The following is a 14753-nucleotide window of genomic DNA, read 5'->3' on the forward strand; positions in this document are numbered from 1 at the left end:
CTTGAATATTTACAATTATATAATAATAATAATAATAATAATAATTTTTACTTTTCTTGTAAAAACTGCAGGCAATATTTAAAATTATTTATAACATTCTATAATTTTATAATTATGTATAATATTCATACACATATGTAAACCGAATTACCTGTGATTTGTATTGCTAGATTTTTTTTTAATTTTTTTATTAGCGACAGCTGTGTGTTGTCAGTCCAAATAGATTTTAATGACTTCTTGTTTCGTCATGAGTTAGTCTGTTTTTGTTCCATATAGACTCGTGAAAATCTCATTGCACACTGGGCTTTGCCCAGCTCTGCCTTTTCAATGTGCATTAAGTGTGCACATTCTTTAATAGTCCAGTAGATGGCGACAGAGTACAGCATCTCGTTCACCACTCATTCACTCGCTGCCTGTTCTAATGAAACACCTGCCAGCATGTGTGTGTGATTAAACCTGCTGCTCGCGCCAGCATAGCTATTCCTCTGGTGTAGGTAAGACAAAATGCACGGTCATCATATTTATCAAGACTCAACGGTAGTGTAATATCAAAAACAATGAAAAATAGATTTGGCGTAAAGAAGATACACATGTGATGGTCTATTTTCTGGGAATTTGGTAAAACTAGAGTGAATGTTAAAGGAGAGAGACCAGGTGCTGGGAACACGAGGTGTCTAGGTCAGCTGGTACAGGGAAATACAACATGAGATGTAGTGTGTGTGTGTGTGCGCTTGTTTAGCTATACTTGTGAGGACCAGATGTCCCCACAAGGATAGTAAAACCTAACATTTTTGACTTTGTGAGGACATTTGGCCGGTCCTCACAAGGGAAATAAATTATTAAAAATACTGAATGAAGTTTATCTCAAAATGCAAAAAGATTTCTGTAAGGGGTAGGTTTAGGGGTAGGGTTGGTGTAGGGCAATAGAAAATATTGTTAGGTCAGTATAAAAACAATAGAAGTCTATGAAAGTCCTCACAAGTATAGAAAAACAAACGTGTGTGTGTGTGTGTGTGTGTGTGTGTGAGAGAGAGAGAGAGAGAGAGAGAGAGAGAGAGAGAGAAAAAACACAATGGCCGAAGGGACCCAATTCATGCATTTCTGGGCAAACTGTGCAATATTCCAATCATGCATGCAAGATTTGTGTTGTGCAATGGACATAAAATCAGTTTATAATATAAACGCATGATGAATATTTAGCCTAAACTTGTCCTAAACTACTAATGAAACACCATTTTGCAGATATAATTAGTTTGGATGGACATATGCACCCCCATAATATATTTCACAACACAATTTTATTTTTATTTTTTTAAAGCATTCTTACATGACAGCTTTCCTAAGCTCAAACCTTCGAGACAACTTGTCCAGAGAATGAAGTAAAATACAGACGACAGTGGGATTCGCCTTCCAAGTATATCTGAACTTCCCATTGGGCGTCATGGGAAGCGCCGCCTCTAATTATAAAGCGCATAAAGAGCCAGTGAGTCTCGAGCGCGACTGATATCGACAGCCGAGTGGATGGAGTCATAAAATACAAACATTTTTCTCTGTGTGTGACATAAGTTAGAGCTCAGATACGCTATACGGATAATATCGGCCGCTGTCAAACAGATTCTGCGGCTGTCGCTGAAGCCTAAAGTCACATTACAGCGGAAAAAGTAAGTTTGCTGATCACTTCATTTGAGCGCGTGTCAGCGCATGAGCTGCTGGGAAACTTAAAGTGACGCGCTATATTGGGCACGCGCTGCGTTGACAATACACTGTTGCCATAAATATCAATACATTGTAATATTAAAACAAATAAATAGGATCGGTATTATTTGTGTTACGATAATGAATTGAATAAATTATGGCAAGTTTGTATTGGATTTCCAATCAGGTGTTTGATTACATCTTAGTCAGGTTAGTTTCAAAAGTGGTGTAAATAATTTACTACAGCCTTTGGAGTGCTCGTCAGCTGTCTGGGTTTGGTTTGTAGTTTATCTCTTAGATAATGGCAATACAGCACTAAAGCATGATATTTATATAATATTATCTGTTGTCTGATATAGTCATTGGCTAAACTGACAACATTCAGTTTTGGGAAATCTATCTGAAGGACCGAGATAAAGCTATGTGTTTCTCATCCAACATGGTCTAATATGTAAAAACCTGCTCCAAAACACAGTTACCGAATAGATTTTCCAGGAAAGTCTCTAAGAGACCAGTTTTGGTCCCTTGTTAGGGCTGTTCTCAGGTAAACAGTTGACAGGTGTGAAGATGCTGAGTAAGATGTTTTGAACATTAAGCATTTTCCAATGGTGACGGTGTTTCTTATGAAAGTCCTGAATTCTGTTATGTAACATGAATAGTTTTGGTCAGACTGGAGTGTTATAATTCTCCCTGTTGTCCTGGATGACTCATTTTAGTGTGAATTTCTCAGACTTTGAGATCATCATGCTCAGACTGGCATCCAATGTGTCTCAGTTGATGAATCATTTACTTGCAGGTGTTCCTTCTCTATTTGTGTGCTCATTTTATTTTGTAATGAACATGTGTAGTGACTTGCACAGATAAGTATTTGTTCTTATTTTGTAATACGTGTGTCTATGTCCTAAATTTCCAGCAGTGCTACTGAAGTTTAACACCCTCTTGTTTTTATATGGGCTTTCCTAACACAATGTGTGAAATGCACCGTAAGTTGTTTGCTTTTTTTGATCTGTGTAGTCTCTGTTGAAGATTATGTGGTTGTTTATGAGAGCTTATGGATATGTTGTCCCTCTGCTGCCTATAGGGCAAAATGATAGTGTTACACAATCTGCTCTTCCTGGAATATGCCATTGACTTATAAGGGCCATTCTGAGCGCAGAGAAAGACAGAAATACTCTAGAACTATGGCATTACTCTTTAAAATGGATTTCTGATGAATTGACCACAGCTTCACCACAGGCATGAGGAAAGATGTGCAGTGCAATTGTGAGAAATGAAGATGCAAATGTTGGAAATGAGAAAATTTGAGAAAACAAATAACTATGTGAGAAATGAAGAAAATTTGAAAGTGTTAAAAATAGAATGTAATAAAAGAATGTGAGGGGGGAAAGCAAATATGAGCATTGAGCAATAAACCCAATTTTGAGAAATGAAGTCACAATTGTCAGAAATAAATTTGCACTTTATTTGCAAAGTTATGGTTATGATCAAGTCACAATTTTGAGAAAAAGTTGCAATTAAGAGATATTAACATTTACAACAAATAGACAGTGAAAAATAAAGTTGCAATTATGAGATGTACATTTACATTTAGTCATTTAGCAGATGCTTTTATCCAAAGCGACACGTGATGACAGTAGTTGCGGTAATGAGGAATAAAGTTGCAATTTTACGAAAAAGTAACAGTTGTGAGAAATTAAGCAAATCTGAGAACTAAAAAATGTGAGAATAGAATTGTGAGATATAAAGTCGCAACTGTGAGAAAGTTGCAATTGTAAAAAATAAAGTTGCAGTTGTCAGAAGTGAAGTCGCAATTGTGAAAGTTACAGATATCATTAATAAAGTCACTATTATGAGATATAAAGTAGCAACTGTGAAATATGAGGCTGCACAGAAGTTCATGAGGTGGACAGAGGAAATGACAAACAAGGGCCAACACAAATGCTGTCGGAGCTTTTCTGAGCCTTTTAGGTTATTTCCAGTATTTTATGTTTTTTTTTTTTTTTTTTTTTTAAATATGACTCTCAGTGGAAGTTCAGTTAAAAATGGCTTGACTCCAATTATCCACAGATGTGAATGCTGAAAGTTTATCTGCTGCACTGCGGAGTCCATCTCTCAAAATAACACAACCAGTCCGTTCCTTCTGGACTGCCATAATCCTCTCATACTTTTCTTGTGGGTAGTATGTCACAATATGACACGCTCAGAAAAATACAAGCTTTTTTGTGGAATTGCATACATTCTTCTGTTGGATTCTGTTTCACATTCCCTCCAATTTGCAACACTGATTCGCTTAAGGTGAAGGCAGGGCTGTTCACGCTAAAGCAACCCTACCGACTGGTTGGTCAGACTCCAGCTGGTTCATGTGGAAGCAATAATGCTTCTCATAGTGGTTTGTAGTTTTTCATGACCCATCTGAGCAAAGCATCTGGACACCTGTATTTATAGAGTTGCTTCATGGTGTCATTTGATATCTTGACAGGATTGTTACTAAAAGTGTTGAGTGGTTTATATTAATACCCAGCTGACTGGCTCCGTTATTTTAATTAACCACAGATATGTAGTTTTGCATGTCGTTGTAAAGGTTTTCCATTTGTAAAATGGCAGTGTATGAGACCAAAGAGTTGACCTGAATCTCTTCATTCTAGCGAATACATGGTTTACTGTTGGCCGTCCTGTTGTAGTGTAACGGAAAGACTTTAATCCAGAGTAAACAAAACTTTTTGAGTTGAAACCATTTGGGTGTGTTGGCATTTGACCTGCTTGTCTGGAGCGGCATCACGTTTAAAGTCTTTAACTTCCTCCATGTTTCCTTTATAATCCTTCCTTCTGTTCCCAGTAGGTTAGAGAACGTTAGAGGAAGTGGAAAGTTGTGGGTTTGTTATCGTAAGGATTACGTCGTCCACACAACAGGATCAGTTAAAGATGCTGCCAGAAATCTTGATGTCTGCAGGGTACCGAATCTGACAGAATCTCAGAAGAATGGAAAGATGATTCCGTTTTAAAAGTTTAAGCAAACTCAACTAGGATTATTTACCCCAGGACTTCATTAGCCTACTGCTGAGGCTTTGAACCTGTACATTGCTGTACGGCTATAGAATCACACCATGGTAGAACTTGAAACTTGAGAGCTGTCTATTCTGAGCAGGAACCACCAGAATGTTTCTCCATGTTATGTGGGCGCCCATGTCCGCCTCGGAGTGAAAAATAAAATGGGTAAAAGCCTGTTCACATCAAGAAGGATAACCATTCTGTTTATTTTAAGCACATTCCGCTGCAGTTTTGTCATGTTTAAAGCAGGATTCTGATTGGCTGTCAGTTTTTTTTTTTTCCCGACATAAAAACATTAATTTATATTTTAATGAATAAACATTAAACAAATCTTATTTTTTGGAAAATAAAGGGGATCTAATATTGATAATAACATTGAAGAAATTGTATGATTATTCCTTAAAGATAAGGTTTTACTAGTAGTAGTCTATTACGTTCTGCCCAATGTCTTCATGTGAAACCGATCTTTTATTTTGACGGGTTGCCGTGTATACCTTTACATTTCTGTGTGTATATGATGAGGATAGTTTTTCTCAAATGAAACGGTCAAATGCTCATGGAGTGACTCTCAGAGCAGTTCTGGAGATGTTGTTCATGTATTTATGTCCTCATTTAGTGAGACGACAGACGTTAATATCGCCGCAAGCGTCGCGCGCTTCTGTATGAGTGAACAAACCCGCGCGTCTGCGCCATACATTAACACAGAGACAGAAGTCATATTTAAATAGTCGTTTTGCGGCTTAATATTTACAAATAGGAGTGAGAGTGTGCTCACTTGTGTGTGTGTGTGCGCTTAAGTTTGTGCGGCGTGTGTGTGTGTGTGTGTGTGCGAACTGAGGCGGAACTCCGCTGTGCGCGCGATACAGAGAGCGCGACCGTGTAACGTAGAGACAGAAATGACATGCAGTCGTGCAAATAAGATAATTAACATAAGGCTATTTTGTTTGTTTAATAAAACAACAAGGTATCATTGAATGACTTCTTTTGTGGTCTGACGCAATATAGAAAATAAAATTAACTTGACTTTCAAGGGGGGCGGGCCTGAAAAGTCACATTGGGGGATTATCTCCCATGCAAGTCAAAAATACAATCTAAAAGTAGCAATTGAGAGAGAGTCGCAATTTCAAGAAAAGCCGCTAACGAAGTCGCAATTCTGAGAAACCGATTCGCAATTAAAAGAAACAGTTGCAATTGCGAGAAACGCAGTTGGAATTGTGTGATGTAATGTTGCGCAATCAATTGTGAGAAAGTCGCAGTCATGAGAAATGGCAATAACGCGAGCTGAATCGCAATTATGAGAACTGAAGTACGAATTGTGAGAAAGTCGTACAGTAATTGTGAGAGATAAAATAGTGATAATGAGAGTCAATTACCTTTTCATTTTTTTTCTGGCAGAATTGGGCTTTCATAACATTAACACTGCAGTACAGCCAGATTTAGTAAAGTGCAACAAGCTGCTTTTAGTTGATGGATCGTTTTCTCTCAAATTTCAAAATGCAACTTGGCCTACTGTGTCATTATAGCATATTTTCTTACCCTACAGAGTATTCAGACTTTGTTCATACATCAGTTTTCTTTTGAAAATCTCAGTGTAAACGCCTTACGATGCATCTTTGTTTTGCACAGCAACACACAGTGTATAGCAGTTATATATCTAGTGGGAATATTCGGCCTGCTGTTGATTTTGATGACTTTAGGGATTCCTGGTTACACATGGGTGTTGCCCTGTTCGCTGTCACTCGAGCAAATCTCTACTAAACGCATTACTCTAGAGAACTCATTAAGGGTTTGACTTACATCTTCTCCTTCATCATGCCCTAACGTATGATAATTTGTGCTGTTTTGCGGCTTGCAGAATTTGTTGGAACGAGTGATTGTATATCATTCTCAGGAACCATGATCCCAAAATAGCTGATTTTGCCTCTGCATATTTTTTCTTTCTAGATGGTTTGCTATGATAATTACTACTTAAGAGCTATATTTTAGTTAAGAGCTATATTTTGAAATCCTAAAAAGTGTTAACATTTTAGCATTTATGTGATGCAGAGGGGCTGCTTTGAATTCTTTGTCCACCACAAAACAGTAAAAAGTGCACAAACAGGAAGGACTTGGGCCTCATACAATATCAGATATCCCTGCCTCTGGAACTACTGTGCAAAAAAATCTCACACAGCAATTTTTTATGAACCTTTATTTCTGACAAATAGGAAAATAATACGTTTTTTTTGCACTTTTGACTGTGTTGGAAAAAATCATTGGGAATAAGTGTCCCTGTAAGGAAATAACATTTCAGACTCCTATTTGATTTGCTTTATTTCACAGGTGTTCTTGGCGAAGTATGCGAGCATGTCAAAATTCTTTCACACAGGGTTTTTCTTCCATACCTCTTGTGCAGGAATACCAGTGACACTTTGAATTATCAAACATCTTTGTTTCAAAAGAGAAGCACCATTACTGTTTTTAAAGATTGACCAATACTAAAAAATAAATACCAATAAATAATCTGTATTATTAGCAGATAATTGATCATGTTACCAATATATTATGAAGCCTTAATTTCAACTGATGTGTTTTGCCATTACCGCCAAACCAAATCTATTGTATGTGTCCAAAAACGTCCTATATTGCTTCACTCTACAGTTGATGGCATCAGCTACACATTATGTTTGTTTCTTATAGGTCAGCTGGCTAACAATTACCAACGTCACCTCAACCAGTGTAACCAAACTCTCCAAGGCAGCAGCATTGCTCTCCGATTACTTTTGTTTGCCTGTACTGTAATAGTCTTTTACTCCAGGCAGTAAACTACTAATGCATATTGACTCAGTAGGGTGTACTTATCCCACAAACATGAATGACTGCTTATTTTCAACATTGAATAAAATAAGAAATGTTTCTTGAGCAGCAAATCAGCATATTAGAATGATTTCTGAAGGATCATGTGACGCTGAAGACTGGAGTAATTATGCTGAAAATTCAGCTTTGCATCACAGAAATAAATTTACCTTTCAAAATATAGTCAAATAGAAAAGTTATTTTGAATTGTAGTAAGATTTTACAATATTACTGTTTTTGTGTTTTTATCAATTAAATGCAGCCTTGGTGGACACACTGTAGTAGAGAAGGTCAGTTCCCGTTTGTGTGTTCCTGTAGGTCACATGAATAATATTAGTGTTGTAGGAATGTTGGCTCTTAGGAATTCCAGTTTGAAGTGGTGCCGCTTTCTGCTGAATCCACTGGTTGAACCCTTTGATGGTTTCTCAAAGCTGAAGCTCCTGCAAAAAGATCCGTCAAGTCCTTATGCTGAAAGACCGCAGGTCTCAGCTGTCATAGTCAATTTGCTTGGCGATCACTGTGACATTAGCATATGGTAGTCTTCAATGACTATTAATGATAGACAGGATGGGCAAATGTGCATGATCCTGTTGAAAAATATCTTTGAAGGCAATCGCAAAGGGTGTTAACTTGAATTCCCTTGCTTGCAGTTGTGCCATCTGTCGAGTGGCTGTTCCTAGAGACACAATATGATTTGTAGCTTCTAAATGAGGCCTGTCTTGCTGTTTTTCTTATGATTTTCTGCCAGGACAACTTTCCTGGCACGTCTTGCTTCAAGAAATATCTCACTGCCTTTTTAGCATGGTTAAATTTAGCTATGGGAACTCTCCCACACTGCACTGGCTGCAGTGACCATTGGTGACATGTAAAAACTCACTGCTCTTGTTGGTCCTTGGAGAATTCAAGGACCGGGAATTTGGGTCATGGTATATTTTTATGTGTGTTTTTGATGGTAGAGGACCAGTGAAAATGGTAACAAACAATGGACGTGGCTGCACAAATGAATCAGGAGACGGCAGCTAATGCCACCCTGCAGATAAATGAGAAGGTCTTGCCAGCTGCCAGATTTGATTAGGCTGTTGAAACTCAAGTGACCCTCAGGAGTGTTAATGGAGAGAAAGATGCAGGACTGCTATTGGGCTCAAGCTTTTGACAAGTCTGCTCACTTGTTCAGATGACCTCCGGCTCTGGTTTCACTCCCAAATCAACCCTGCGTTCGCAACTGGAAGACAAATTGATTTCCTCAACAAAATGCATGATTTTGTTGTTCCAAATCTATTTACACGCTTCTTCTGAGAAATGTTTGAAGAATGTGCTGGCAGCTCTTTGTGTATGAAAATATTTTCTGGCTCACAGGTTGTCTACAACTGGGCCAATCTTAGTGTCCTGATTCTCATTAAACATTCCTTTGTTCTGTCCCATTTGCTCTGCATGCATTAATCCTGTCAAGCACTCGACTCTGAGTTAACGTGACTCTTCTGGCCTATTTTACAGCACATGCCAAGTGTTTTTGTGTCACTCAGCTAAAAATCTAGAGCATTTTCATTTAATTTACCAGCAGTACTTCAGGACAGTATGCACTGTTTTTACAAAGGCATTGTCTGTTGGTTCACATTGACATGTACATTGCTATTAGGTATTTGTCCAGCTGTTTACTTTTTATTTTAGTTTATATATTTTATATTTTTATTTTATTTTATGTTATTTATTTTTAATTCAAAATATGATGTTCCCCTTGCATGGGACACCACATTTCCTATATATAATTATCTTGGGGACAAAATACATTTAAGTTTTTTTTTTTTTTGTTTAATTTTATGTATTTGTATTATTTATTTACCTGTTTTACTTTTACTGTATTTTTTTTGTACTTTTTATTTTTTACTATTTAGTACGGCTTATTACTTATTGTATTTAGTTTTATGCATTATACCAAATTATTTGGTGAATGTAATGTTGTTGTTTTTTTTTTTATCATTTAAATTCACAAATTATTCCCAGTTTAAATCCCCCTGCTTTTCATGAAATTATGTACATGTGTATGTCCCTAATTCTTATAAGGACAGTGCAGTTTTATTGATGATATTGACCTTTATATACAAACAGCATTGACGGGCTGCAATCAAAGCCCTAAAGCAATAAATGAATTTACAAAATGTGAACTGCCTACCATTTTTAGTAATTTCACCGCACTGTATACCCATATATAGGATGTTTTTTTTCCACATACGGATGGTTGATTGCAGATCATGAAATTTATGGCACTTTGATCCCCGTGTAGAAACACACAAAGCCCTCTCTTCCTTTTCTTTCCTCAGTCTTGAAAAGGAATGCCAGCACCAACCAACCCCTGACTGAATCCCCTGTCCACAGAGGGAAAGAGTGAGTTAAAGAAGGATGGGGGAAACGGAGGACGAGCGTACGTCTCAGGCCGGCCAGCTGTTTGAGAACTTTGTGCAGGCCACTACCTGTAAAGGCACCCTGCAGGCCTTCAGCGTTCTCTGCAGGCAGCTGGAGCTGAACCCCTCTGACCACAGAGGCTTCTACAGCAGCCTGAAAGCTGCCATTACCAACTGGAAGGCCAAAGGCCTCTGGGGGAAACTGGACAAGAGAGCAAGCCACAAGGAGTACAGTAAGGGCAAAGCCTGTGTGGACACCAGAGTAAGTCTATAGAGCTCTAGACATGTACTTAAAATCTCATACTTCTTAGAGGAAACAAAATCTTTAAATAAAGGTGCTTTGAAAGCTCACTTGGAGATTTTAATTGATGATTTTAATTGATTTATACATGTTGTATAAGATGACAAACTTGTTAGTTGTACATTTATGGGATTCTTTGGCTAAAAATGTCACACTTTGCTGCACAACTAAAGAGAATTTAAATCGCACCAACAACTCATTTTCATATCCATATTTGTTAGTCAAATCACTTTTTCCCTGATAAAAATGGCTGAGATCACTATTGCGATGGCTGTTTTGGCACTGCATCTTGTGTTCTTTCTATTTATAAAACAGAACAGGAAATGAGGATCAGCATCATTTAGTTTTAGCCATTTTTCCACTGCAGTCAACCGTTGGACTGAAGGGTCAAAGGTTACGAGGTCATGAGTCAGGGTTTTTGTCGATCCAGAGCTCATTTAGAATAGATTTTACCTCTACAGATGGCCTAAAATGCTTGCGTTTAACAGATCCGAATTGTCATGTTAGCTTTAGCAATGGTTTGACTGTAAAAATATGCCATTGAAATCCCATACAAATGATTTTCCTCATCAGAGTGATTCCGTAATGTTGCTTTAACTCATGAGAATGGCATGATCTCAATGTTGGAGTGCCATACCATGCTAATCTGGGCTTACTTTTTGTGGAGGCTGCATGCTAGCAAGTGTTTGGGCTGGTATTATTGTGTTAGCTTGGGAAAATAAGTCGTCTTTGTTTAACTATAAGTTTAGGGTTACTGTCAAAATCTGCTATGCATTAACTAGACCACTGTGTTATTGTGTAGGTGTTTGTGAACGGTCAATGGAAGAGTCAATCTCAGGTCACTTGATTTAGCAGACGTGTTGAGATTGTGCTTGGCGTATTTTGCATAGTGGTTTTGCCTGTGGACTTATTGACCTCATTTGAGCTCGATAAGATGTTGAAATAATTGGAAACTTTAAGGAATATTTGTTTTGCAGTTAAGTGTCAGTTTAAGAGAATGAAATGCTAATCTCTGGGGCTTTAGCTATTTATTTCGAGTGTTTTATCTCGGTCTATGCTACGATTATTGCTGTTAATATTTTGGAGCAAGTCATAGTTTGTTTGCATAGGTTTGCATTGTGCGCTTAAGGTTTATCTCGCACAAATTTCACATTATTTCACAACAACAGTATTAAAGGGTTAGTTCAGCCCAAAATGAAAATTCTGTCATTAATTACTCACCCTCATGTCGTTCCAAACCCGTAAGACCTTCGTTTATCTTCGGAACACAAATTAAGATGTTTTTGATTAAATCGGAGAGCTATCTGACACTCCATAGACGGCAACACAACTGAAATGTTCCCAGGTCCAGAAACGTAGTAAATACATCGGTAAAACAGTCCATGTGACATCAGTGGCTCAACTTTAGTTTTGCAACGCTATGATAATACTTTTTTTTTTTTTTTTTTTTTTTTGCGCAATAAAAACAAAAATAACAATTTACTCAACCATTCTTCTCCCCCAAGTTACGTCTTACCGTTTTGGAGAGTACCTCAGAACGTATTTCACGTAATCAGCGTTGTTACGTTCAGGGGAAAGCATGAGCCTGAACGTAATCTGCGTATTAAGCATTGTTTACGCTTGGGGGGGGGAAAGCATGCGTATGCGTTGTGATACTCTTTAAAATGGTGGACGACGTAACTCAGGGGAGAAGAATGGTTGAGTAAATTATTTTTGTTTTCTTTGTGCAAAAAAACTATATACTATCCCTTTAAATATATGAATGGCATATTTAAGCTTAAAGAGTTTATTTTATAAATGCACCTTGTTCAAACACCTCTAATGTGAAAATGATTGCCATAAGTGGTCAAACTATTACATTTCCCAAAGCCAAAACTTTGAAATTGTCTTTCCTTATAAACACCACCAGGTTAGTGCAGCAATTCATTTTGTGTTCAATATCTTCTTCTCTCCTCACTGTTACACGCCCTTGCCATCTAATGACAGGTAATAAAAGTGTGATTAAAGTGTTTTTGCCATTTTATGACCACTTTTGAACCAGCCTTTTATGGATATGTGAGTTTGTACACCATATTAGGTCAAGTAAACCGTAACAGTTGTCATGTTTTTCTCAGAAGCTAGAGTCATAATCCCTGCTTTGTTCAGAGAGACAAGTAGAGACGTTACCCAGTCCCGACTTGTGTTTGAACTTGCTTGGATTGGGTTTAAAGAGACAAGTTGGGAGGTGAAATCATACCATTTGATTGTGCCAGAAGAATGGGCATGCACAAATTGGTTTTGATTGGTCAGGAAGTTGACGTGTTTAGAGTGAGTCTTTGCTTCCACTTCTAGACCCTCTCCAAAAAATGCCCAACAGTGTCATTCAAATAAGTCCTTTAAATAATGCCAAACTTGTTTGTTTCCACAGTGTCTCATCATTGGTGGCGGTCCCTGCGGCTTTCGGACTGCCATAGAGCTGGCTTTACTTGGTGCCAAGGTGGTGGTGATTGAAAAAAGAGACACCTTCTCCAGGAACAATGTCCTGCACCTTTGGCCTTACACCATCCAAGACCTCAGAGACCTTGGAGCCAAGAAGTTCTATGGAAAGTTCTGTGCTGGATCTATAGACCACATCAGTAGGTCAAATCTGTTTTCATTCTAACCAGAAACCAAAATTTAGTTACAGATACTCATTCTTCACTGATATCCCTTCTAGTCATCGAGAGATACCATAACAGGAAAACAAGATATGGTTTCATCAGATGTTGCAATCACATGCAGGGATTTGCGTATGAGCTTGATGGGAAAAACAATTTAGACACACTGATGTTCTTTTTCTTTCAAGCTTTGCCAAATGAACCTATTGTAAGTCTGATATGTTCCTCTTTAAGGTCCCTGAGATGGGACCAGTCCAACCCAACCAAAAGAGATGCAAAACATTTACAGTAGCTGGGATTATGCAAATGTATTTTTCCATCCTTATCTCCTTAAAAATACTGGATACTGTCTGAGAGTTTAAGTTCATGCTGCACAATGTGTATATGCATACATGCCTAAAACTTTGAACTGATAACTTGTGACTTTGAGAGTCAGTTGTTTATGAATCATACTGCATTGGTCACGCTGTATGATTTTGCAAGCAGCCATTAAGACAGCACAACAGAAATGTTATTTTTGTACCTTTTATTTGTGCTTTTTTTTTTTTTTTTTCAGCCATTAAGACAGCACAACAGAAAGATGTTTTTATTTATTTATTTTTTGTGCCTTTTATGCATGCTTTAAATTTATTTATTTTTGTTATGTTCTGTGTTTGTTTGTTTTTTTTGGTCAGTTTTTTTGTGCTTTTTCTTTTTTTTTTTTTTTATTTAATTACATTTTTAATTTAATTATTATTATTTTTTTTTTATAATCTTGTCACATTTGATTCAGCCTCACAAGCACAATATCAACATTACTGTAATGGCCTTGTCTCCAACACCAGCACATCCTCAGTAATAGTGCATGACAAAATGAACCGTATAAATTTGTTTCCATGCTAGTGGAACTGATGGTGACTTTCTCCCATTTTCAGGTATTCGTCAGCTGCAACTCATGCTGTTAAAGATTTCTCTCATTGTTGGGGTTGAGGTGCATGTCAACGTGGAGTTTGCCAAGCTTCTTGAGCCACCTGAGGACCAAGGCACTGATGGTAATTGGCAAATCATGCCATCTAGCTTTGAGGACTACATTTACTGTCCACAATACACCCTGACAGACCTGAGACACGTGGATCACCCAGGCATCATCATCATATAATCCCACACAGTCATAAAATAACTATAAATATGTCCAAGACACCCCGTCACCTGTTTTCTTTACACCTCATTTGGTCTAGAAAGGGTTGGGTAATCATTACCTTTCATCTTATGTCATTTCTTGGCAGATTTACACACCCTTTTGCCAGTCGCCCTACACGCATATCCCCATGCACACCCAGGACAGTGTTTAGGAATGAGATCACAGATAGAAAGAAGCTGTAAACCGGTTTTCAAATTTATCTACTGTTTACGCTCTGGGCTATATTTCTTGCAGCCTATTTAACAAAGCTGGTTAGGGAATGCTCATAATTTTCTTTTTAAAAGTGTCATTTTAACACCTACAATGGGCCTAACATTGGTTGAATGTCAGTTTACCCAGGGATTGTTGTAACTTCCTTCAAGATCCTAATGGATTTATGGAAGTAAAAGCAGGGCTAAACCAGATCATGAAAACTGACACCTTCCCACTATGTACCCTTGACGCACATACACGACTGATACCGAGAAGGTTTGTGTCGTTCCTCCACGTCAATGGCACTCACCAGTCTGCATTGTGCAAATGATAAACCCTCGGTTCTGTACTATATATAAAGTCAGGGGTCATTAGGGTCTATAGCGCCTCTCCTGCTATGTATTGCTTGTCAAAAGAGCACCATTGGCCTTACGTCAAATTATACAGGCGTCACACATGGATGGAAC

At 37.8% G+C, this 14753-nt stretch overlaps 1 protein-coding gene across 3 annotated transcripts in view; it reads left to right on the forward strand.

Annotated features, from left to right (window-relative positions):
* The first annotated feature begins 293 nt into the window (after positions 1-293).
* mical2b (microtubule associated monooxygenase, calponin and LIM domain containing 2b) overlaps positions 294-14753 on the forward strand; it is a 38965-nt gene continuing 24505 nt past the window's right edge. For 2 of the 3 annotated variants that reach the window (XM_058768069.1, XM_058768070.1), the window contains exons 1-4: positions 295-494; positions 9897-10239; positions 12686-12893; positions 13829-13945. In XM_058768069.1, coding sequence (XP_058624052.1) covers positions 9976-10239; positions 12686-12893; positions 13829-13945 — 589 coding nt within the window. In that variant the 5' untranslated portion in view covers positions 295-494; positions 9897-9975. Of the gene's footprint in view, positions 495-9896; positions 10240-12685; positions 12894-13828; positions 13946-14753 lie in introns of all 3 variants that reach the window. The other variant, XM_058768071.1, reaches the window with a different exon arrangement.

This window comes from Onychostoma macrolepis, chromosome 25, assembly GCF_012432095.1.
Source record: "Onychostoma macrolepis isolate SWU-2019 chromosome 25, ASM1243209v1, whole genome shotgun sequence".
NCBI classification, from domain to species: domain Eukaryota; kingdom Metazoa; phylum Chordata; class Actinopteri; order Cypriniformes; family Cyprinidae; genus Onychostoma; species Onychostoma macrolepis.